General features: G+C 40.6%; 1 protein-coding gene across 1 annotated transcript; it reads left to right on the top strand.

Moving 5' to 3' along the window:
- Positions 1-11848: 11848 nt before the first annotated feature.
- LOC106589379 (protein phosphatase 1 regulatory subunit 3C-B) lies at positions 11849-15660 on the top strand. The gene is made up of 2 exons (XM_014179269.2): positions 11849-12185; positions 13057-15660. Exons 1-2 carry the CDS (start codon positions 12172-12174, stop codon positions 14003-14005), a joined length of 963 nt encoding a protein of 320 aa, XP_014034744.1. The 5' UTR covers positions 11849-12171; the 3' UTR covers positions 14006-15660.
- The last annotated feature ends 11895 nt before the right edge of the window (positions 15661-27555 follow it).

Consider the following 27555-nt stretch of genomic DNA (forward strand, 5'->3'; position numbering starts at 1 on the left):
TTGTTCGTTGGGCTATTAACGCTGCACTGTTGAGTGGATTGTTAACTGCTCAAGATTTACAAATCTGATAATAAAAAGTTGTTGTATTGAAGAATCTGCAGAATCTCTTCCTTTTGATTAGAATTTCCACGACACTGCGCAATCCACTGTCTCATCAGCCCAGCCAGGCAATTTATAAACTTGATCTCCGCTATAAAAAAAAAAACATCTATACATTAATTCACAAACATTTAGTTTTCAACAGCGGAGATTTGTATAAACCTTGCGGTCTATCTCTCCGACATTTGCAACATTGTTTCAATATTCGAATTCGATCTCCAGCTGTCACATACTGTAGTAATGAGCTTGTCGGGAGTCTGGATGAGACAGACAGGCAGGCAGGCAGCTTTTCCCAGCCAGTCGAAATCATGAATCAGCATAATTTTTAAGGATATATACAAAGAACTTTTAATAAAAAACAGGTAAAACGAAACAAAGTGCTGTCACGCCTGCCCCCGCTCCCCCTCCCAGCACCAGGCTTCCCAGCATTATGCACTCCTGCCACCATCAGTACGCACACCTTCCTCAATCACCCGCTTATTACCTCCCCTATATTTGTCAGTTCCCCATCTCTGTTCCCCGCTGCTGCATTAATGTCTGTATGTCTTTGTATACCGGTGTGCTGACGCTGTTCCTGCCCTGTTACCTGTCTGTTCCTCATTAAATGTTCAACTCCCCTCTCCAGCGTCGGTCCTATCAAGTGCAGCTAGTTTGCTGTCTTTCCAGCTTCAGTTCGATGAGATTGTGTTAGTTGTGTTGTTGGCTAGCTCCGCTGAACAACAGTATCCTGACGAGAGAGCACATTTTCTATGCCAGACGAAATAGTTCATCATTAGCTCATTGTTATGGGTGTATCCAAATAAATGTCACAAAAAAACAGCGTAAACAAATGCAAATGCAGCTACTTCGCTGTTATTCTGGCTTCACTGTTTGACGTGACTGTAAAATAGCCGTAGTTGGCTGGCTAGCAAGGGATAAGAATGTTGCCAGTCAGTATGGCAATGGGACATTTAGAAAAAACAACTGGGTCGCGTCCATAGATACAGAACAAAAAGACTGAACGACTGGATCTCGTTTCTGGCAACCGAACCGATAGAACAAATGACGAGCCGGTTTGGGTAGCAACCCTAGATTTGTGTAGGGAATATGTCTTGTGGATGGATGAAATAGTATGAATAAATTAACCAAAATAAAGTTTTTAATGAAAATATGTTTATCATTATTTGAATATGTTGGTAACCTGTTGTATAAAAGTGATAATGCCCTTGAAGCTGGTGTTTGAAGGATATACTGGAACGGTTTGCAGGCCCTCGACTTGATCTCGGGCCAAATAACACCATGCCAATATATCCTCCAAACACCGGCTTCTCGGACATTATCACTTAAGTGTTGAAGGACTTTTACTACACCCATTCCATAGGCTACAATGCAAATAACTGTACAGAGCATTCGGAAAGTATTCAGACCCCTTCCCTTTTTCCACATTTTGTTACGTTATAACCTTATTCTAAAATTGATTAAATTTCTTTTTTCCTCATCAATCTACACACAATACCCCACAATGACAAAGCGAAAACAGTATATATATTTTTTTGCAAATTCATAAAAAATATAAAACAGAAATACCTTATTTACATAAGTATTCAAACCCTTTGCTATGAGACTCGACATTGAGCTCAGGTGCATCCTGTTTCCATTGATCATCATTGAGATGTATCTACATCTTGTTTGGAGTCCACCTGTAGTAAATTCAATTGATTGGACATGATTTGGAAAGGCACAAACCTGTCTATATAAGGTCCCACAGTTGACAGTGCATGTCAGAGCAAAAACCAAGCCATGAGGTCAAAAAAATTGTCAGTAGAGCTCCGAGACAGGATTGGGTCGGGGCACAGATCTTGGAAAGGTTAAAAACTATTTCTGCAGCATTGAAGGTCCCTATGAATACAGTGGCCTCCATCATTCTTAAATGAAAGACGTTTGGAACCACCAGGACTGTCATGTGTGTGCGTACTGGTAGCGAAGTCAGGTGCAGGGGAGCAGATATTTGTGAACAGGCGGACACTTTATTGAGGCAAAAGTGCAAAACGCGCAAAACAGTCACCTGAATTATGTTTAACAATAAACATCTTCGTGAAATACCACGGAAAAAACTAACCAGTCTGGCGCGTCAACAAATAACACGTAACACAAACAATCTTTCACAAAGACATGATGTGGAACAGAGGAATAAATACATGTAGATTGATTGGGGAATGAAAACCAGGTGTGCAGGGAACAAGAACGCCGCCCGAACAAGGAGAGGAGCCGACGTCGGAAGTCGTGACAAGGAATCTCCCTAGAGCTGGCCGCCCGGCCAAACTGAGAAATCGGGGGAGAAGGGCCTTGGTCAGGCATGTGACCAAGAACCTGATGGTCACTCTGACAGAGCTCCAGAGTTCCTCTGTAGAGATGGGAGAAACTTCCAGAAGGACAACCATCTCTCCAGCACTCCACCAATCAGGCCTTTATGGTAGAGTTACCAGACGGAAGCCATTCCTCAGTAAAGGCACATGACAGCCTGCTTGGAGTTTGCCAAAAGGCACCTAAAGGACTCTCAGACCATGAGAAAGATTCTCTGATCTGATGAAACCAAGATTGAACTCTTTGGCCTGAATGCCAAGCTTCACGTCTGGAGGAAACCAGGCGCAATCCCTATGTGATGCATGGTGGTGGCAGCATCATGATGTTTTTCAGCGGCGGGGACTGGGAGACTAGTCAGGAATGAGGAAAAGATGAACGGAGCAAAGTACAGAGAGATCCTTGATGAAAACCTGCTCCAGAGCGCCCAGGACCTCAGACTGGGGGTGAAGGTTCCCCTTCCAACAAGACAACGACCCTAAGCACACAGCTAAGACAACGCAGGAGTTGCTTCAGGACAAGTCTCTGATTGTCCTTGTGGGGCCCGCCAGAGCCCAGATTTGAACCCGATCGAACATCTCTGGAGAGACCTGAAAAAATCTGTGCAGCGACGCTCCCTATCCAACCTGACAGAGCTTGAGAGGATCTGTGGAGAAGAATAGGAGAAACTCTGTTGTGGAAATTACCACTAAGGACTCCAAGTCAAAGTTAGATGAACAAATCTTTATTATCACGTCCGAAGAGGTTACAACACACTTAATACTCAAAGTACAAGTCTGTCAGAAGCTCTGAAGGAGTGCTTCCTTTTCAGTACTCTTTATACACATGCACAAACTAGGCATCTCTGCTCTCAGGGTGCAATGGGTTCCCGAGTGGCGCAGCGGTCTAAGGGATTGCATCTTAGTGTTAGAGGTGTCAATACAGACATCCTGGTTTGATTCCAGGCTGTATCACAACTGGCTGTGATTGGGAGTCCCATAGGGCGGCGTACAATTGGCCCTGCGTCATCCGGGATTGGCCGGTGTAGGACATCATTGTAAATCAGAATTTGTTCTTAACTGACTTGCCTAGTTAAATAAAAAAATAAGCTGATCATGACCTTGCAAACATAGTTTCTAAGCATTGGGCCAAAGTAACAATGTGTTCCCTTTCTGTTCTCCTTCTATCAGTTCCCTCCCTGAGAGCAAAGTCACAGAACATCCTAACACAACAATCAAGAAACAACACTCCACAGGTAGTCACGCATTTGCAGAGACAGAGGTCACAAATATTTCCACTACACTCCCTCCTTTTATCACTATATGTGATTAAAAAAAACAACAGCTTAATACATTGTCTATCAACAGGAGTGTATTTAGTAAATACAGATTCTTACATAAAATAGGCATAACAATAGGGAAAAATCCATCTTCATATTTGATCATTTTTCCATGATCCTTTCCATTATAAGGTTGATGTGGTTTAACAACCTAACTTAAAACCTACAGGTACTTAATCAAACCATGGATACTAAGTCATTCTTGCATATTATCATCCATTGAAGGTGGAAAGGGGAGTTCCTGGAGAGACATCAAGTTATCAGTATAACCTTCTTTAGTAGCATTGAACATGATAGCCTTGATGGCCTTACAACAAGAAAGCAAAATGATCAAAAACATTAAACAAGTACTTCCTTGCACAAGTACCCCCTTGACCAGCCAATAAGTAGTCAAGTGCCTCCCTGTTTTGCAGGGTCCCCTTGCGGAGTGCTTTTACTTCTTCATTCAGAGCAACCAATGCTTCTCTAGTAGCATTTCCCTTTTTATCAGAACCCTCAACCGAACCCTAAATTCTCTTTCAGTGTTTCCAAGTACTCTCATGGCCGGCACCACCAACCCCAACAGTACACATCCCTCCCCAATTAGGTGGTAAACTCCTTTCAGTGCGATATACTTATTGTAGACAGAAATTGTATAACTCACATTTCCTGGTGCTTGTAGTACAGAATCATGTACTACAAGAGAGCAGTTATTGCTACCATTAACCAACATAGTACAGTTACAAACATTTTCACCCAAATGGTTACTTCCATTTCCTCTAATACACTAGGGGGCTACCAGGGATCCTACTATAGGGATGGGTGAGTCACTGCAATTGTTTGTCTAGGATTTACAAGGCTGACAGTAACATTGTATATCGCAAAATAAGTCATGGGGTCAAGATTCTTTGGGGGGGAATTGGCAAATGACAGTATTGAAGACAGTTGAATAGTTAAGTTCACCCTCAAGGGAACCCCTACATATGGGAGACCATTACCTACTCCCACAGGACTCAACCCACATACCCAACAAGATGTCTTATGAGGTGCCATTTGTCACCAATCCAGCTCGAGAGAGGAACAGATTCTCTTCCTCATCTTGACCTTTTACTTCTCTTTTCCTTTGGCTGACTTCTCCTTCTGGACCACTTCTCTGGGTCTGCGGCGGTCCCTTCGGCTCAGGACTTTCATCTTCACCTGAACGGTCACCCACGGGAGGGCAATCAACTGTTCCAATCAACACATTGGTGCAGATCCAGACAGGCAGGCCACAGCCTAAGGGATGGGACTCCCGCCATCCTCCTCAGGGGCAGGAATTTGTCTGCAGTGCGAGACGTGAATCCAGGTGTCCCTCTCAGCTACCTTTACCGCAGTCGGGGTGGTCAGCAAAACCTTATGTGGTCCTCTCCAATGAGGATCCTTCCAGCTCTTCCCTCTGTAGCCTTTTACCACCAAAAACTCTCCAGGGCACAGACAATGCTCAGTTCCTCCTGATAGGTTGGGCAGAGAAGCCTTCAACCGTGGGACGTGAGTCTTAAGAACATTGTTAAGTGAGACACAGTATGCTACCATGTCTTCTTCCATTCCCTGCAACGTCAACCTGTTTTGAGGAAATGGCATGTTAGGTCGCCCTGTCAGCACCTCAATTGGAGCGAGACCAGTCACTTTGTGGGATTTCTCTCAGAATAGCCTTTACCACAGCTGCTGCTGTAGCTCTTCTTCAAGGAAAAGCTTCAATCCATTTTGAAAATATGTCAACAATCACCAACTCAATGAAGTCCATCATCAAATGCTTAAAGGGGCCCTCTGGCCTGGGATGGGACGCGGGGGATACTGAAATGCCGTGTCCAACATTATTAGTCATACCGATCACACATTTCTTACAAAAGATTTCAGCAAACACAGTAAATCCTACAGTACTCAAATATTTATTTACAAGATCCACCATCCCTCCTTTTGACACATGGTCTTGACTGGGTGGCCTGGGAGGAGGATGGGAAGTGGTCTTCATCAACAGCAACCTTTTGTGACCCTTTCTGGGTTACTACTCAAACGATACCAAAGAAAGAACTGATTCCTACCGAAAGTATGATGGTCGTGTTTCCCAAGATAACTCCCACATACAGTACCACGGCTGGGTGAAGTGCCAGAACAGCTCTGGGCTGTCTCCAAGACCGATATTGGGAAGAAGAGAGGTGCCATTCCGGTGAAAGTTGTTTCTTTGGTGAATGATACCGTGATATTTAACCACGGGGTGGCCAATCGTATCTTCAATTAGCATTGTGAATCCTGTCAGTTGTAATAGGTAATAGGTTTTCAATATCGACACCTCTCTCCTCAAAATGATCTGTGAAGGCTTTTGCTACATCTTCTCCTTTAGTAGTACCATGTATGGGTTTGAGACAAAGCAGCTCCTCACGTACCCGCTCTGAGTCACAGTATCTTGCAACAACTGCCAGACGTGGAATGTCATTCCCATCCACACTCTCATCAAGAGCCACACTTTAAACGCTACAGTTTGCTGCTCCTTTACATTGTCAGTCATCTTAACGCACCTTTCAACAGTTCTGGCAGACGCAGGCATATCTTTTATCTTTGAAATGATTGTCTTTGTTAGGCAATCCTTCAAATACTGCCTGTGAACTTCTGAGGAAAGCCTCCTTGATATTTTCCATGTTTAGCAATGCACTGTGCGACTGTATAGCTCCCCTCTGTAGCTTGATCTTTGACTGCATGTTGATTTGTAAACACACTGATTTGCTTTTGATACCAGGACACGGCCCTCTTGATTCCTTCAGCCTCGTCCGCCCCATGCTTGAAGTTTTTCTCATGTCTCGTTTCAAAATAATGCCGTACACTTCATGTCTGACAAACAACAGTTTCACAACAGAGAGTGCAAACAGACTGGTCCTTCAGTAAAACAAATCAATACTCCTCTATCCAAGAGGCAATAAATGACTGAATATCTGCCTTATTTTCCTTTGCTGATTACATTTTGCGCCCTTAACTTTTTAAATAACAAAAGAAGGCTGCTGCTAGCCATGTAAAAACAAATCCCTCATCTCCAGTACTGCCTTGGTTTTGAAGGGAGAGGTGGGTCGTCTTGTGTTGAGCTAATAATTTGAAACTCCTGCAAAATCATGAAAGCCCATTGGCTAATCAGGATTGACATACCTTGGGAACTAAAACGTTGCGGTGAATACCAATGCAATTTCGAAACCAATGCATGCAATTTAAATTATTTTCTCCAGTTTATAACAAAAAATAAAGTGGCAAACGTCCAGTCAAGGCTTAGCATGCCATGCAAAGGGGCTTGCAAAGTCACAGAACATCCTAACACAATAATCAGGAAACAACAGCTAGTAGCTAGTAGTCACACATTTGCAGAGACACAGAGGACACAAGAATGTCCACTACAACTCCCCAAATACAGGTGTGCCAAGCTTGTAGCATCATACCCAAGAAGACTCGAGGCTGTAATCGCTGCCAAAGGTGCTTCAACAAAGTACTGAGTAAAAGGTCTGAATACTTATATAAATGTGCTATTTCCGTTTTTTTTGTATTAATGTGCAAACATTTCTAAAAACTTGTTTTTGCTTTGTCATTATGAGGTAATGTGTGTAGATTGATGAGGGAAAAAACATTTTAGAATAAGACTGTAATGTAACAAAATGTGGAAAAAGTGAAGGGGTCTGAATACTTTCCGAATGCACTGTGTATGCATTACATATTGGCTTATAGATAAAAAACGATTATTTGTGCCGATGTAAAAGTGGTGTTGGGAGTACTCAGTAGGGTCTTCATGGGGCACAGTTTTTTCTATTGTTGCCAATGTAATAGGCGGAGTAAAAGGCCAGCAACACTGTATTATTCTGTGCCCCATGAAATGACACCATATATAGATTCTACAGACCCTACTGAGTACTCCCAATGCCACTTTTACTTTTGCACATGGAGTTGTTTTTATAAAAATAAATATGTAATTTATAGGCCTACAGTCTTCTGCATTGGGACCACTGGAATGGGTGGACTAAAAAGTGCTGCTGGATATGTAGAACTCAGTCCCCCAAGAAGTAACACCATATATAGGTTCTACAGACCCTACTGAGTAATCCCAATCCCACTTTTACATCAACACAAATAATAGTTTTTTCTATATAAACCAATATTTAATTAATGTGCAGTGTATTGCATTGCAGTGCATGGAGTGGGTGGAGAACGGAGTCACCAGTACTCTGTATTACACCCGCTGCCCAGCACAATAGAGCAATTTACGTTTTGTAGACTTTATTGAGTAATTCCAATTACACATATTGTATTTTATTAAAAGTGTTATTTCTTTACCCTACACAATCACTTTCAACATTCCAGTAGTGGTGTAAACTTACGAAAGAAATGCTGGTATAAATAATACAATATTAAAAAGTATGTCAAATCATCCTTTTTTTGAAGGCAGTTGCAATGCTGTGAAAAACAATTGTACAGAACGAGAGTTTAAAAATAATCGTTGTTTCCAAATTCTATCATGTCTTTGTAGGGGGACTCTTATTTGGAGAATAAACAAATCAGCGATTGTGCTGCTAGCATAATGCTGCCAGGAGAACGGTTCTAAAAAAAAACGAGATATTTTCACCCATCACGTGATGAGACGCCTAAAATCCAGTCGTGCTGCTGTGCTGAGCATCGCCTCTGGTTGTGACTCCTTTTTGTAATGAAACCACTTATGAAGCATTATGCACTGACTGGAAATCGAGTTATCTATGAAATAAAGGTCACACTTACTTAAAAAACATAATTTCATTATTATGAGGAAGAATATGATCATCTAATTGTCTCTTCACTGCAGTCTTCTCTTCTTAATTTGTCACTGGATGGTGTTCATGGTCACATTTTTGCAGTAGCAGGCCTATATGCCTGTTATATTTATACCACCTATACAACCCTACAGAAAATGCTCAAAAATGGTTTATACTTCAGGTGGAAAATAATATGGGAAAGAATTTGATGCAATATTATTACCAAGTTATTACCCCATACTGTCTATTTAATGTAATATACGTCTATGCTAGTTTCATGGTATGCTGGGCCTGCTCTTGCCATACATCTCACCTCTTGTATCTGTCCAATGGCTTACCACCAGTTTTCACATTTTTTTTTTTTAAGTGAGTTTGACCTTGAATTTTCTGTGTAAATACTGGTGTATTGGCTCCACTTCAAGTGGTCTGGACAACTGAGCAGTGTCCGATTTATCACAGATCAGATAGCCAGTTGTGCCATCCCAAAACCTGCACATGAAATTAATAATGTGTTCTCTATGATAAATATGTAAGGAGGATAATTCAACCCTTCAAATAAAGAAACATATACTGTATGTGCTATTTTCATTTTCTGATTACTATTTTCTATCTTATTGTAAATTCACTGAGATGGAAATGTATTGTAATGTTGTCTATTTATAGTCTGTATGTAATATCAAGACTCTGGACTGTTCATATTGACTATACAACTAGAAATATACCATATCACCAACATTTTCCAAAATGGATATATATACTGTACCAGTCAAAAGTTTGGACACACCTACTCATTCAAGGGTTTTTCTTTATTTTTACTATTTTCTACATTGTAGAATAAAACTATGAAATGTCATATGGAATCATGTAGTAAACAAAAACACAAAGATTGTGCAAAGCTGTCATCAAGGCAAAAAGGGTGGATACTTGGAAGAATCTCAAATCTCCAATGTATTTTGTTTTTTTTTAACAGTTGTTTAGTTACTACATGATTCCATATGTATTACAATGTAGAAAATAGTAAAAATAAAGAAAAACCCTGGAATGAGTAGGTGTCCAAACCTTTGACTGGTACTGTAGTTCTTCGGTTGAAGGGTTCCATTTTCAACACAAAAAAATCGAATGAAATTGATGATATGAAGTTACTTCTAGTTCCAATGACCTATGTAACTACAGTCTGGTGAGGACAAGGCAAAAGCATCTGAACCTGCGTGCTAAAAATACTTCTCAGTAGCTGCCGGGCCCCTGTTTCTGGCCCTCTATTCATATCAGCACCCCCTATAGGCTGTTAGGAGAGTACTTCAATGTGGGAAGATCTGAATGTGGGAATGACTCCATGTTCTATGATGTCATTTCATATGGTAGTGTGAATCATCAGTTTATTGGTTGATACTGTATATGAACCAAATAAGCCACATTCAAAAAGATACCAACAAATAGCTCAGTAGACTATACTTATCAAAAGTTGTGGTACATGTTTACAAAGGACCAATCATCATTTTGTTGGCCCAATACAGTATGGATTACATCATGATATTTTTAAAGGGACGAGTATGCATTTTGGCTGCATTTCAAAAATATGTCCCTACTCCCTAAGAATCATTTATGTCATTTCAAGTCTGAAACAATGTATTTTTCTACTCAGTTGGGTTGTTAGACAGACTGCCAGATTAAACACTGTAGAGTGAATCCTTCAGGTAGGCCTACCATCTGACTTTACCGATCCAGAATTCATAACAATTCATTGTTGTGATATGGGTACTCTACCACTTGCAGGGATATCAGCCAGGAAAGCATTTTGACCTGAATAAAGTTTGAACTACGCATCTTGGTCAATCATTCAAACCACATCCAAATGCTAGAGGAAATATCCAACACAAGAATAGAAAAGATTTTGTTACAAATAGAAATAATAATAGCATAACTATAACAGAAGTTTGCAGTGTTTTCTTGGGCCAGTGCCTCAAGTATAAGGAACTATAAAGATTTGGATCTGAAGGCGTTCCCACACAGTATTGTTTTGCCTCAGGAAAAGTATTAATAATGCTGACTCATTTCAAATTCCAATGACAGTATGGTGGAAGAAAACGCAGGTGAGGTGTGCACTTTTAAAGGATATTGAACCATGTGAAACTAAGCCTCAATGGGTCCTGATAAAAAGAAAGCAACAGGCACACTATTATGGCTATTTTAGGCTGCTGCTGCAATTTCATCCTTACTTAGATACTATATTTAGAGATTCACTTACACTATCTCTGTGTGTCACTAGTATGTCTTTCAGTTGCTCAGGAAGTTACTGTATAACAGTGAGCATGCATTCTGCAGATATGCAGACCGTCATTAAACTTAACTTCCTGTTATGCAAAAACCAACGAATTTGCAAGAACTCCTGACTGTGACCGCTAGACCTACAGTACACTACACTGAACCAGGGAAGCGCAGTACTTGGCTTCAAGCCAAATGGTTGCTATGCGGAAATAGGTTGCAATCAGAAACGTTTTTAGACAGACTACTGTGTGAGAAACCTTTTTTGCCTTTACCAAGTTTTTATAAGCCATATCTAGATTGGATTGTTTTAGTATTTGCTTTTACATTCGGGGATATTACACATCATATTGTGAAAGTAGATCATCCATTTACACAGTTGTAACTCAAGTCAGTTATGGAACGGAAATTCTTTAAATATTCCTACTGCAATGATGTAAGAGTCATGTATAGCACCTTATCTCCCCGTAGAGACTAGAAGAATCTCAGTCACGTCCAAGCTAAGAAGAGCTACAGTAATCTGCACTGCTCTAAAGCCAGCAGAGACAAATATAAACAGTTTCCCCAGGACGCTTCAGTGCAGAAGTTGTCCTCGCTAGCATGGCACCTAGCAGATGATCATACCCCTATGATGAACTGATACTCTGCTCAGACAAGTTCAAATAGATTTGCTGTGTCAGGGTGGAGGTATTTCAAAGCCTACAGCTGCCTGAGATCTCAAAGAAATGTCTCCCAGCCCAGGCTCCCACTTTGGCATGGTTATATTTAGATTATGATCCCCTAATTTTCCAACTAGAGTTAGTTAGACCTGGAATTTCACAAATAGTCTAATGGAATGGTCCGAAATGCCTCAGGTCTATCTTCAAAATATGAGATATGGTATTATAGATGTCTATAATGTATAGACTACAAACTATGTGTTATTGACATGCACATATTTAGTTGCTAAACATAAAAACAACCAGTAGAGGTCTATTATGACTAAAAATCGAAATATTCTCCATTCCCCATCCTGCAACGTAACCTGAACCGACTAGACATTTCAGCACCTCGGGTAGGACGGTAGACGCGCAACGCTGAGCTGGTCGCTGATTGCTCGAGCGCTCGGCGTTTGGCTTTTCCATTGGCTATCATCCGGGGTTAATTTGAAGCAGTATGCGAGTCGTCCGGATGTACAGATGGAGACTGGAGAGCGCTTAAGCCATTGTCAGTACAGCTGGACTGCAGAGGTGAAGTGGGCGTGCCACGCAGCGTTCGGGATCCTCAACCTTCATTGGAATGGAAAAATAAAAAAATAACACAATTCTGTTCTTATGAAGTTAAGTCCGTTTATTCATCAGCAACATTTAATGTTTCGGGCTGTTTCAACGCTTTCCAATGAATTGCACAAGGTAAGCTCACAGTGCGTCAGATATGAAGCGCTTCGATAGAACGAACTACTGTCATTGGATGGGGCATGAATTTTGAACTGCGCAATTCATAAAAACGAAAAGTTTCTTAAATATAATCGTTTTTCAATCCCAGGTGAGATTACATCTGTAGATGAAATAGAATAGATTGACTCACTAACCAGTTTTCTTTTGCCTGTGATACTTTTTATTACATTTTCATTGACCGGCCAGTATTGTTGCATACCACTAGATAAAAGGTCACCTATTTATACCCAAGCCTACTACCCCCATCATCTACATGAAAACTATAAACCTATAGTCTATGTGGCACAGCCATTATCGTGTGAGCAAGGACTTGAAAGTTGGATAGCTGTTTATCTTCTGGACTTTAGTAAGCTATTGCTGAATATTTTCTGGAAAAGAATTAGGCCTATTTGAATTGTAAAAGTATGCAATATAGCTCCCTACATACGATTATTATAGCCTGCTATAAACTATTTTGAGTATTATTATCAATGTAGATGTTCAAACTGTTCCAGTAACAAATGTATTGAATACTTTTACACATCTGTGTTGGATTAATTTAGATGACAGGTCTCTTTCAATTAATGAACTACATCAATCCCCAAAAATAACGAAAGCATTTCTGCATACAATATTACTACGAAAGTGTGGTTTGAGTATGCCTAAAATATTGTTACCTCTTACACAGCATAGCCTGTGCACAGACTTCTGACATGAGTTACTTTCTTTCTATTACTTTCTTTGACCACGTCCTGCATGGGCTTGACTATTTTCAGTTTCACCTGAACATATAACAGTTTCACCTAGAACCTCGTTGTCCTCTTGGTACGGTCTTCTTTTTCAACAGGGTCCTACACATGTTGAACACCAGGCCGATGCCAGGTCCTATCATGCCAGTAGATGTAGCCATGAGGATCTGCCTGGCAAGCTCTCCGCCCCTCCGCAGCTTCTTCAGCACGTACGAGGACTGCCGATCGCGAAACCTGGCCAACTGCTACAAACCACTGAGGCCGTGCATCAGCTCCAAACAGGAGGTAGAGGCCTCCAGCCTGGGATGGAAGAGTCCCAAGGCCAACGGGAAGAAGCGGGTGGTCTTTGCCGATTCAAAAGGCATGTCACTAACGGCCATCCACGTGTTCAAGGAGTTTGAGGAGGACCCACTGTCTGACCTGCAATTTGACCTGTCTGACCTGGCCAATGACACCAACGGCCTGAAGGTCTCCATAGAGAAAAGTTTTACTCTGGACTTCCCTCAGCCTGCTGCAGATTACCTTGACTTCAGGAACCGGCTTAAGAAGAACCAAGTGTGTCTGGAGAACTGCACACTCCAGGAACGGTCACTCACTGGCACTGTGAAAGTCAGGAACGTAAGCTTTGAGAAATTGGTCTCCATCCGGATAACGTTTGACTCATGGAAAACACACACGGACATTGCATGTACGTACCTGAACAATGTGTACGGTTGTTTGGACACGGACACCTTCGCTTTCACCGTCGACCTGCCAAGTTCTGTGCCCTCACAGGAGCGTGTGGAGTTCTGCATATGCTTCACCACCCAGGATCAGACGTACTGGGACAACAACGACGAGAAGAACTACAAGTTGCTCCACAACGACACAGACGCTGACCAGACCAGCAACCCCATCATCCGGACCACCGCACCAGTTGAGTTCAAGAGAGACGGCAAGACGACGGAGATGGAGTTTGACCAGTTCGGGAGCCCGAGGACGTCCAGTGGATTCTTCCCTGAATGGCAGAGCCAGGGACGCATAGAGACCACGGCCCCATACTGGTGAAGCAACAACAGGGCCTTTATGAGAAATCCACAAGATGCACTCATAACATCAACTCCATTTGAGTGACAGCAGAACATTTAACTGTGTGTTCATATGAGAGTGCTGCCCCCCCCCCCTAACAATGAAGATATAACCACAATCTGAACCGTTAAGATGATTGGAGCGTCAACCGTTGCGGTCATTGTGGGGCCCTAGAATGGACATGTTTGTTTTTGTCACTGCAGTGGAAAGGTTCAGAATGTGCTGTCTCTTCATGTTTGTGGGTATATGTGAAGAAACAGAAATCTATAAACAACCATTTGATCCTGTAACCACCTGTTGTTGTCACCGAGTTAACCCCATAATCATTGTGTACCTGTACACAACATAAAGCATTGTGGTAAAATGCCATCATAGCCACACAAATATTATGATTTAAATTGTCTGGAATGAATTACAAATTGCAAAGGGCATTAGAGGCTCAGATATAATAGTGTACTCAATTGTTGCAGTGAACTAAAGCATTTTATAGCCTTGGAAATGTGTTCAATTATGATTTGTCGTAACATAGATGCCTTCCTTTGTAATGTTACTTTGATTGTCCGTTAAGCAGTTTGTAATACAATGGCATTACTTCACCACCTGTATACACAGTGAGTAAAGCTGATTTCAAAAGCAGAAAGACCACTCCAAATTTGGGAGCCTGCACTTTAATTCATATTTTTAGCATTTAGGTTTAGCATTTTGTACATGGAGAGTTGTTTTGGTGAGTTTATATCAACATAATTAGCTTTATTTGCCCTATAATAGCTGGACCTATTCCTTGGTGTTAGATGTACGGTAAACCACCAGAATATCAGTATAATGTAAGTAAGTCACCCGAATGTTGCCAGACATTGTTGCCAGAGCACCCGACTTTGCACTGACCGAAATATGGTATGCCTTTAAAATGTGAGAATGTGAAAGAATAAGAAGTTGAAAGTGGAATAATTTGGTACGACATAAAGTACTTCATATTGAAGTTGTCTAAAATGCCATGGTACCATTTGATTGAAGACTTTCAGGTGAAAAAACGAAAAGCAATACAGGTAAATATGCATGACGATACCCCAGCATATTATCAATTAGGTGTAGGCCTAAATGGAGCACCTTTCTTTTTTTACTTACCGTTTTTCCTACGTCCATTGTATTTGTGAAAATCCTTCACATGCAAACACATTTAATGTGTTTCTTCCTAACCTGCTCTTCTAATTGTTTGCTGCTACTGTACGAATGTGCTGTTCTATCTTCAATGTGTTTCATGGACCCATGCTATGTGAATTGTCTCCTATGGGAAAAAAAGGGGGATGAGAGTGGGGGCAGTGGGGATGTAATTTAAGGAATGTATGAGTAAGTAAGGGAAGTGCTTAAAAGGGAAATGAATGGAAAATAGGTCAGTGTTAGAGGGCTATGCTTGGGACTGAGGATCCAGAGTTTACCAGACAGCGGTGAACACTGTTACCTACTTTGTTTCTGAAATGGAAATAGGGCCGAATGTAAAGGGCTACGACACAAGCCGTGGTGTCTAACCGCCAGCATGTTTTTTTCTACAGCAAGGAAAGGTCTCTGTGTGTGTGAGAAATGGTTTACTGTTTTCTGTGTTCCTTTCAGAAATAAAAAATCTAATGTTTATAGGGTGAAAGACTCCTGACTTTTCAATCTGGATTTTGTGTATGAGATTATTATGTTGTCTAAGCAGTATTATCCAGCTGGGATCACCGTATGTGAAATACCATTGTCTAAAGCTCAAGTACAACATTCTTAATGACATTTTGTGACTAAACAGGGTGCACAAATTATAAAAGTGGTGTGACTCTTATTACAAAGTATATTTATACAGGGGTGACCCGTTCAAACAATCAAGCAATTGAGAGCAGACACAAACAGTCATCTGGTCATCTATGCACATTTGAACATCTTGGCTATGTTCTGTTATAATCTCCACCCGGCACAGCCAGAACCAGGCCACCCCTCATAGCCTGGTTCCTCTATAGGTTTCTTCCTAGGTTCCAGCCTTTCTAGGGAGTTTTTCCTAGCCGCCGTACATTGCTTGCTGTTTGGGGTTTTAGGCTGGGTTTCTGTACAGAACTTTGTACAGCTGATGTAAGAAGGCCTTTATAAATACATTTGATTGATTGATTGATTGATAGTAGGTCAGGGTCTGGTCGATTGTTGGTCCATATGTTTCCAGTGTCGCATGTGACGCACTTCTCTCAGAAAGAGCAGAGATCCTCACTTAAGAATGCTGAGGAGACAAATAGCCACGCAGGCAATGTTAACAGACGGCCGTAGAGCACTGGGCAGACAGAGAGCATGTCTCATTGGCCAAGATTGATGAGATGCCAGATGTATGAGCATAGACCAGACAGGTCGGTGCTATTATTAGAGACAGAGAGCAGAGCAGACGATAACACAGACTGTGTGCCTGCTAACCAGCACGTACAGCCATTTGCTGCAAAAGCTGTTTAGAAATGCAGTTTTCTTCAGGATGTACTGACCCGGAAGAACTTGGCATGTTTGTCTTTGCATTCAATCAGAGTGTAGAAGAGAGAGAATGACACAGAGACGAAGGGAAAGAAAACTTCTCCCGGACAGGTCGAGTGGGGAGACTTCTGTGTTTACTGTTTGAACGTCAGAGTTGAATTGAGCGAGTCAGTGACTATCAGGTTTAGATTGGTTAAAGCAAGGAGATAGATCCGATTAGGTAGCTAAGAAGCATCGTCTTGATAGCATTCAGTGGTCTGTCCCCTAGTTGAGGCTTATCTCTTGTTTTCAGATTCGTCTTGTTCTGCTTCTGACCGCCTGTCTGACACAGGGACAGATGGTCAGAGATTGAGAGTCAACGCACTCATCACATGCATGAATCGATCAGCACGTAAACACCTGAACAAATATCACAAACCAAATAATACTATTTTCAGCTAGTTCAAATAAATTGTATCAATAGAGTACAAAAACATTGTTGGAATTGGCATAGCCTACCCTGCAAATAATGGGACCCTGAAATGATATAATCTGCTTGTTAAAAACGCAGGACACTTCAATAATATCATATGGATATGCATTTCACACATACATTTACCAAGGCTATCACAAGTATGATGGACGTAGCCAGCTTTTGTGATTAATCAGACATGATCCATCTCTAGGTAGTCCGTCAACTTTCTCATAACTTGCTTATAATAATCTACTGTAAGTAGAAATGGGGAAGATTTGCGGCAATCAAGCCATGTGTCCTTGTGTGCGTTGGCCAGGATCTCACCACCTTTTCGAAGTCAAAAGGTTAAATACAGTACTTCAGATAGCAACTGTGGGCGCTACTAACTGTCCAGTCACTCTACGACTAGACATGTCATATTACTTACTCATTCACACCTGACCTTTACACTGCCAATGCCTTACTCTAGCCAGCATCCCAGAATGGATCCTTGGTTATTAACACCTTGTCAATGAGCCCAACAGCCTGCCTCATGTGTGTTAACTTTGGTTACTCATCAGATAGAGTTGAATGAGTCGTTAGGGAATATAGTGTTACCAAAGACGTTATGGAGTTATAATGACAAATACATTTGAATTCCATTAAAATTCCAAAGAATTCCATACACATGTCCCTTAAAGGTGGATACAGTATATGGGGTTGTCAGTGGGTCACCAATAGTAGAGAATCCACAACAGGTCAACTCAGTATTGACACGGTATCAGCTTGAACATTGAAGCCAAAGTAAAGATCAGTGTTTGTAATCAGGTTATTGGGAAACAGGATGTTTCATCATTGTTTACTGACAGAGTTCAGTAATTTTCATGTTGCTGGTTACAGTGAAAATTATGTTATTTTGGCAGGGACAATATAATGGCCGGTCTCAATTCATTGTTACAGGATCAGCATATAAAACTGGATTCAGACTTGAAACATTGGTTTTGTCTTTCCATGTACTGTACACTGTTAAAAAATCCTGTTGTTTTTAAGGTAACAGTAATCCTAACATTAACCTTACAGTAATGTACTGTTAAACCAAAGTTTCTTTGGTATTTACGGTAACATACAGTACAACATTTTACAGTAACTTACAAGTAACTGGCTGCCAGTAAGTTACCGTAAAACAACAGGATTTTTTAAAGTGTATGTATGTCCTTAATCTTTTGACAAGAAATTGACAAACCAATGACTGGAATCTGTCAACTGACGTTATTGCATACTATTTCGGGTAGAGGTCAGAGAGGTCAAATGAAAGAATCCATCTCTATGAACTTGAACTTCATCTCAAGTCCATGGAACTATGGTGATTAGTCAAATGTCAGTCTTGTGTAAACATAGTCTTTAGAAGGGTAGGGTTTTCTGTTCTTTCACTTGGTCACCTACATGTCACACCTTGGAAAGAAGCATATAAAACACTTGCTCTCTCTCCTTAGTATTTGGATTTACTTTGGAATTACTTCATGTGGTTTTGATACGTGCTACTCTGATGTGAAAGCATTGTAGCTGTGATCTTCTAATGAGACACGGCATATTGGCAGACAAAGACATTATTCAAATTCCGTCCATTATTTATTCATTATCAACTTGTCTACTGCAGAACGTTTTGTAGAGTTGACACTTGTCTCTTCATTTGATACAGAGTTCCGATTTACAAAAATAGGTCTTCTACCTAGAGAAACTAGGGACACGAGTGGCTTGTTTCGAAGTACATCTAAAGCTTGATTATACCTATAGGGCACAAGATAACGAGAGTGACTGACTGTTTTATATGTCAGACAGAATTCACTTGGGGGGAAACAACGTCTAAAGAATTCTTGCTAAACTCCAAGCAACCCCCAAAATACCAGACACTACCCCATAGAGGCAAAACATGCCATCTATAGTGAATTCTAGTAACTTCTGATCGATCATCAAGTGTGTGTGTGTGTGTGTGTGTGTGTGTGTGTGTGTGTGTGTGTGTGTGTGTGTGTGTGTGTGTGTGTGTGTGTGTGTGTGTGTGTGTGATTGTAATGTCTATAACTTAATGGTCCAACTTTTTTACTAGTGGGTGACATTGGGCAGGTTAGTGGCCCCAACATCTCCAAGGTGTCTCTGTACTGTACATCATCGGAAGAGGTGGACACTGAATATGTAACACATACTTTGTCCTAAAGTCACATGCTGTGACCAGATCATGTTAACATCCTCCTCTTATATGTTGTCCTGTCAAGCCCTCACATAGAATGTAATGACATCATAGGGGGCATGAGGTGACATCACTAGTGATTCATAGAGCACAGCACACAAATAATGAATGTGAGCTTTTTTTCCAAGCTTTCTTCCTAGTCTCCATTCCTTCCTTGCAAATTGACCCTATTCTTGGCGCATGCCTCAGCTGCCTGGCATGGTGGCAGAATAATCAAAATGTCAACCGTCACTCACACTAGCCAGGGTCCTGGATTGCAGAGTACGTAACTTCTCATAGTTGTACAGAGAAACATTGTTATACAAAAGTAAAAGGGTGACAGTTTACATGCAGAGTTGGATATTATTTTATGCAGTTTACCATTAAATAGTATGTATGCTCGCCATTTGTATGCTCACATTGGACAGAGAAAGATATCCCACGCTAATATAAAGAATTGGCAATGTCTCTTCCTTGTACTTCGAAATCTTCTTTATTTCAAAGTATTAACTTTAAGTGTAGCCTATTTCCCATTACAATGTTCATAAACTAAAACTTAATATACTGAAAGTACAGAACTAACCAAACCTCTTCAACTCTCAAAAGGCTACATGACATCTGTCTGGTCTAGTGGGGACCCTGGAATGTCGAAATCGAATGAGGAAATAGAATGTAAACAAACAGTATGATGTAAACCATGCAGAAAGAGTCACGGGGCTCTTGAGCAAGAATGCTATATTATTGCTTAAAAGGAATACAGGAGACAGAGGAGTATTTAAGCATTAAATGACCAAACATCAGAGTGAGCTTTGATTTCAAATCGACATGCCATAAGCATTAACCCCCCCCTATAGTCAATGTCCGCGCATCCGCATACATCTAATTAGCATAATACACAAATCCCTATACAAATATTTCTTTTTAAGCTAGAGATATGTGTTTTTCGCATGGGCTGCGTCTCAATCAGCCGCATCCGCCAATGTCGGCCATCCGCATATGCGGTGGAAGCGGACAGTGCTACAACGATGTTTGTAAGACCAGGAGACTTCTCACGGAAACGTCTGTAGCGTCCGAAACGGTTTGGCCTGCAAAACTAATATGACCCCTCTATGGAAAGACGAGACTCCCACAAACACATTGTTTTGCTGAAGGTAGCCAGTGCCTACAGTGCCTTCAAAGTATTCATACCCCTTGACTTTTTCCACATTTTGTTGTGTTGCAGCCTGAATTTAAAACGGATTAAATGTAGATTGTTTTTGTCACTGGCCTACCCACAATACCCCATAATGTCAAAGTAGAATTATGTTCTGTTTTTGTGTTGGTACAAATTAATAAAAAATGAAAAGCTGAATGTCTTGAGTCAATAAGTATTCAACCCCTTTGTTATGGCAAGCCTAAATAAGTTCTGGGGTAAAAATGTGCTTAAGAAGTCACATAATAAGTTGCATGGACTCACTCTGTGGGCAACAATAGTCTTTAACATGATTTTTGAATGACTGCCTCCTCTACTGTATGTACCCCACACATACAATTATGTGTAAGGTCCATTAGTTGAGCAGTGCATTTCAAACACAGATTCAAGCACAAAGACCAGGGAGGTTTTGCAATGCCTTGCAAAGAAGGGCACCTTTTGGTAGATGGGTAAATATACAAAAAGCAGACATTGAATATTCCTTTGAGCATGGTGAAGTTATTAATTACATTTTGATGGTGTATCAATACACCCAGTTACTACAAAGATACAGGCCTCTTTCCTAACTCAGTTACCAGAGAGGAAGGAAACCACTCAGGGATTTCACCATGAGGCCAATGATGAAAAAACTGTTACGGAGTGAAAGGAGAAAACTGTAGAGGGATCAACAACATTGTAGTTACTCCACAATACTTAGATAATTTACAGAATGAAAAGATGGAAGCCTGTACAGATTACACATATTAGAAAATATGAATCCTGATTGCAACAAGTCACTAAAGTAATATTTAAAGAAATGTGGCAAAGCAATTACATTTTTGTCCTGAATAGAGAGTGTTATGTTTGGGGCAAATCCAATACAACATATTACTGTGTACCACTCTCCATATTTTCAAGCATAGTGGTGGCTGCATCATGTTATAGGTATGCTTGTAATCGTTTAGGACTAGGGAGTTTTTCAGGAAATGGCATGGTGCTAAGCACTGCAAAATCCTAGAGGAAAATCTGGTTCAGTCTGCTTTTCACCAGACACTGGGAGATGAATTCACCTTTCAGCAGGACAATAACCTAATACACAAGGCCAAATCTACACTGGAGTTGCTTACCGAGTAGACAGTGAATGTTCCTGAGTGGCCGAGTTACAGTTTTGACTTCAATCTGCTTGAAAATCTATGGCAAGGCCTGAAAATCAAATCAAATTTTATTTTTCACATGCGCTGAATACAGCAGGGGTAGACCTTACAGTGAAATGCTTACAAGTACTTAACCAACAATGTAGTTTTAATAAAAAATAAGAGTTAAGAAAAATATTTACTACGTAAACTAAAGTAAAAAATAAAAGAGCAACAATAAAATAACAATAACGAGGCAATATACATGGGGTGCCTGTACCGAGTCAATGTGCAGGGGTACAGGTTAGTTGAGGTAATTGAGGTAAAATGGTTGTCTAGCAATGATTAACAACCAATTTGACAGAGCTTGAACATTTTTGAAAATAATAATGGGCAAATGTTGTACAATCTAGGTGAGGCTCTTAGAGACTTACCTAGAAATGTAATGTAATCGCTGCCAAAAGGTGATTCTAACATGGATTGAGTCTAGGGGGTTTGAATATTTTATTTTTTTAGATTGTTGACAAAAAAAAAAGACAATTAAATCCATTTTAATCCCACTTTGTATCACAGCAAAATGTGGAAAAAGTTTAGGGGTGTGAATCATTTCTGAAAGTACTGTATAGATAGAAGTAGTTTAGTGCAATAAAAAGGAGTTATATATGGTTACACAAATTATAATAATAATCATTTCCTGATCTTTCTTATATAGGATATAGGACCGACAGACACTTCAAAACAAACGTATTTTTTATGTATTTTTTGACTAATCTGTCCTTCCATGTACGGTTCTGTTACTCAGTGCGTTTCTATGTGGTAATAGATGTAAAGCCAAATTCAATGTTTTATCAAATCATTTTTGTATATATTTTGTTGTGATACCAAAAGAAGTCCTAAAATTCCAAGTCAAATAGCTAAATGATCCTTGGTATGACTACTGTAAAAACAATTCCATATGTTAGTTTAGTAGAACCTCCCGCCGCCGCCCAATACCCTGTCCCGCCCAATAGACCAGACAGATGAGATGAAAAGGAATGAGTGTCAAACTGCTTAGTTCACAGCGACTTCTGATATAATTAGTTCTCACAGTGAGTCTGAGGTGTCTACTGTACTGCACATACCTGCTGCTTTCAGTTGGACATGACTGCACTTTCTAAAAGCCATGTCACATGTTCAATGAACAAGGAAATACTGAGAAAATAGAATTAAGCCTGTATCTCAGGGCTGTTGTAGATGAGCAAGTTAGGCATATGAGTTCCCCAAAATAACATTGTTGAGTAACACCTTGAGTTCTTCATTATACATTTTTTTTAAACACTCTTCTGTGGCTATGGCATTGCCCCATATCATCCCTTTCACATGGACATTTTTTTGTTTGTGTTTTGAAACTGATGGACTGGCACAGGGATTAGTGCTGAATATCCCTTGGCTGTGACGTGCGTCAGAGCGTGTGTCGTTTGATGCAAATCCACATCGGAGTGGGCGGTGAGGACCGGAGGAGAGAGAGAAAGCACGGAGAACAGGGAAATTATATCATCCAACAGGGACACCATTCTTCCCTCAATTTAAAATGTGCTTATCACACTGACCATCGTTGTCTTGCCCAGGCTCAGACAGGGAAACTCCAGGGCCACGCGCAGAGGTTTATCCTCATAGTTGCGATTTCTCATGACTGACCTGATATGTACAGGGAAAACTCAGAGCCATAGTTACTACTAACTACAACTAGGTTAAGTTAGGAAAAGTGAAGTTTAGTAGCTAGGGCCCAGTCTTCTGAATTATATAAATTTGACTGGATCATATTCTCCAAAATGTGAAAGGGCGTGCAATATTTGAAAGGGCGTGAAAAACTTTCACTTATATAACTCTCTTTCCAATATCAGATTCACAGCCATGTCATTACATTGTAAATCACAAAGCTCCATCTGTCATAAACTTATTTTAAAAAAAAGCCATCAGTCTTTATGTATATAGCAATATATCACCCTAGACGAAAGTCTTATATATTTCATTTCAGCCTGTGATATAACCACATAGGCCTACTGTATCTGCTCTGAATATTACTATAAACCTATAGCCTGTTCAAACAAAGATTGGATTCTTCAGCTGATCATCTACAAAATGAAGCTAAGCTAACATATGTTAGCCTGTTTCAATGAAAATGCTGCACATACCCTATTTAAATTGTGATTATACAAAGCCTTAAGACCCTCAACAGCGTATAGTGGATTTGTCTTGTTTGATATAGAGTACACTCTAATATGACCCAGTTCAAGACGTCAAACTTTCATTGCAGAGGCTATCATAAGAGAGCTACAGTACTTTCATATTGATAGCAAGGTATGTCTGAATACCCTCTGGTCAGAGCCTTGAGCTTTGGCATAGAGATGACAGGGTATCCTATTAAATAAGGGGAAATTGAAAACTTACTTCCAAAGTCTTCACCTGTTTTGCCTCAGCGTAACGGCACGCTCCACTAAATTCTTTCCAAATCCTCCCTGGATTTTCCATTAATGAAAACATCAGGGCATAATAACCCACCCCATCCCCCGTCCATCTATACCTCCATCCCTCCATCCTTAAATCTGGTTGACCAGGGGCTCAGCTACTATTATTCACCAAATAACATTCTTCATCCTCTAAAATGCTTTACTTTATACATTTATATTTACCCCAAACAGTAGTTTGAAAGCTACTGTAAGAGATGAAGATACAGTATTTTACAAGAATTGATCATCCAAATTGGTTGTATTCTTTGTTGTGTGTCTTTCCTGATCTTGAGCCGATGTGCGATGGGGAAAACTGTCCTTAGGGTCTTCCTGACCTAGGTTACCTAAAGGCCAGTAAGGTAATATGTGGCCTTTTTTCAATTAGAGTCGCTCACCTCCTTCGTCCTCTTTCTCCTCCTTTTGAAAAAGGTCAAAGTTAACCGGGGAGAGTCGGCGAGGAGAGTGAACGTGGAATGGTAATGCACTTGCTTGAAATGAGACGGTCGTTCTCCACTCCCGCCTCATTAGGCATAGGACGTTTACAGGGGGTGGATCCCAAAATAAATGTGTAAAGTGATCAAAACTAATGAAGTTAGTGGTGCAATATGTTTCATAGATAAAACAATACAAAACAAATGAAGTTAGTGGTGCAATATGTTTCATAGATAAAACAATACAAAACAAATGAAGTTAGTGGTGCAATATGTTTCATAGATAAAACAATACAAAACAAATGAAGTTAGTGGTGCAATATGTTTCATAGATAAAACAATACAAAACAAAAGCTGACTCAAAGGCGGTGTGGCAGATTTAAAAACTCTTCCGCGGTAGAATACACATGAGTATCCTCAATGAAAGGTGGCTATCGAGGAGGGAAGGACACTCTACCGTTTGCCTACTAATGAATTGACACACTCCGCGTCCACTCAACCACTTATCGGTTTTCTCGGGTCACGGAGGAGAGAGTATTTTGCCCAAACGAGAAAACCCCTGTGTCCTTGCCCAAGGAAGTAGGGGAAAGGATAAAGCTGCCTGACCTGGAACGTTTTGAATTATGGGGGTAAAATCTCTCGAAAGAGTAGCATTGACACTTTAGAAGTTTAGATGGTGCTAGGCTGTTTATCTTTGATTGGGTATGATTCCAAACATGCAACTGTGAACCGATCTGAAGTCTGATTACAGACCAGAGAATGGAATGTATCATGTGGGAAGTACTGGTGCTATGTACCATGTGTGGCATACAACATGTCATGATATCCTGGACTTTGTACTGAGTTTACCCAGTCACAGCTTATAGGCCAAACATGAAGACAAGGGGAGAGGGTGGGTCCCAACGGTCACCCTTATTTAAAGGTGCAATCCAGAGTTGAAACAATAACAAAGCGGTTACTCTGTATTTTGGTAAAAATCTGAGGGATGGGCCTGAAGAAATGTAACCCCTTTTAAATTCATAGACATAGCTATTGATGCAAGGACTGACCATTCAAGATATCCAAATCATAGTTTTAAGCATATTTTGAGGGTATAAAGTGTTTGTTAAGCTGCAATTTACAATGTTAACAAACATTGGGGTAAAACAAGCTTATATTTTGGGTTCTGATGGGGTACGGCAGTTGAACTAAGCTCGGGGCATGGGGCATTTGTAAGTTATATTCTTCAAGAATCAATGACTATATTTCAATCATTTATAATGGAGGTAGCAACTACGGATTGCCACTTTATTATATTTTATTGAGATATTGCTGGTTTCAAATAGTCCCCATTTGTTGAATAGATAGCAAACCAAAAGCCAAAGACATAGCCTGTTAAATTTAGTGGCTTTCATTTATATTCAAAGAGGGGAGTTCTTCTAGATTCCACCAATGTTTTTAAGAGGACTTCCAAGCCCCAATTAGGTCAAGTAGGAAGAGAAGGTTATGTAAGGAAAGAGTGTTGTTTTACTGCTGTGTCTACTTGGATCTATGTTTTTTTCCCCTTTATTTTAATTAACAGAATTTTCTTTCCCACATACAGTGATGACATACAGTACCATTCAAAATGTTGGACACACCTACTCATTCAAAGAAAATATTGTTAATAAAAATAAAGGGGGAAAAATATAATATGGAATTATGTAGTAACCAAAAAAGTGTTAATCAAATCAAAATGTATGTTATATTTTAGATTGTTCTAAGTAGCCACCCTTTGAGGGCTCCCCAGTGGCGCAGTGGTCTAAGGCACTGCATCTCAGTGCTAGAGGCGTCACTACAGACCCTGGTTTGATTCCAGGCAGTATTACAACTAGCCGTGATTGGGAGTCCCATAGGGAGGGGCACAATTGGCCCAGCGTCGTCGGGGTCAGGCAGGCGGTCATTGTAAATAAAAAAATATTCTTAACTGACCTAGCTAGTTAATTAAATATTAAATACATTTACCTTGATGACAGCTTTGCACACTCTTAGCATTCTCTCAACCAGCTTCACCTGGAATGCTTTTCCAACAGTCTTGAAGGAGTTCCCACATATGCTGAGCACTTGTTGGCTGCTTTTCCTTCACTCTCTGGTCCAACTCATCCCAAACCATCTCAATTGGGTTGAGGTCGGGTGATTGTGGAGGCCAGGTCATCTGATGCAGCACTCCTTCACTCTCCTTCTTGGTAAAATAGCCCTTACACAGCCTGGAGGTGTGTTGGATCATTGTCCTGTTGAAAAACAAATGATAGTCCAACTAAGTGCAAACCAGATGGGATGACGTATCGCTGCAGAATGCTGTGGTAGCCATGCTGGCTAAGTGTGCTTTGAATTCTAAATAAATCACTGACAGTGTCACCAGCAAAGCACCCCTACACCTCCTCCTCCATGCTGCACGGTGGGAACCACACATGCAGAGATCATTTGTTCACCTACTCTGCGTCTCACAAAGACAAGGCGGTTGGAACCAGAAATCTTAAATTTGGACTTGTCAGACAGATTTCCACCGGTCTAATGTCCATTGCTCGTGTTTCTTGGCCCAAGCAAGTCTCTTATTATTACTGGTGTCCTTTAGTAGTGGTTTCTTTGCAGCAATTCAACCATGAAGGCCTGATTCATGCAGTCTCCTCTGAACAGTTGATGTTGAGATGTGTCTGTTACTTGAACTCTGTGAAGCATTTATTTGAGCTGCAATCTGAGGTGCAGTTAACTCTAATGAACTGATCCTCTGCAGCAGAGGTAACTCTGGGTCTTCCTTTCCTGTGGCGGTCCTCATGAGAGCCAGTTTCATCATAGCGATTGATGGTTTTTGCGACTGTACTTGAAGAAACTTTCAAAGTTCTTGAAATGTTCTGCATTGACTGACCTTCATGTCTTAAAGTAATGATGGACTGTCGTTTCTCTTTGCTTATTTGAGCTGTTCTTGCCATAATATGGACTTAGTATTTTACCAAAAATGGCTATCTTCTGTATACCACCCCTACCTTGTCACAACACAGCTGATTGGCTCAAACGAATTAAGAAGGAAAAAAATTCCACAAATGAACTTTTAACAAAGTACACCTGTTAATTGAAATGCATTCCAGGTGAGTACCTCATGAAGCTGGTTAAGAGAATGTCAAGAGTGTGCAAAGCTGTCATTTGTTTAT

This window comes from Salmo salar, chromosome ssa28, assembly GCF_905237065.1.
Source record: "Salmo salar chromosome ssa28, Ssal_v3.1, whole genome shotgun sequence".
Taxonomy (NCBI): domain Eukaryota; kingdom Metazoa; phylum Chordata; class Actinopteri; order Salmoniformes; family Salmonidae; genus Salmo; species Salmo salar.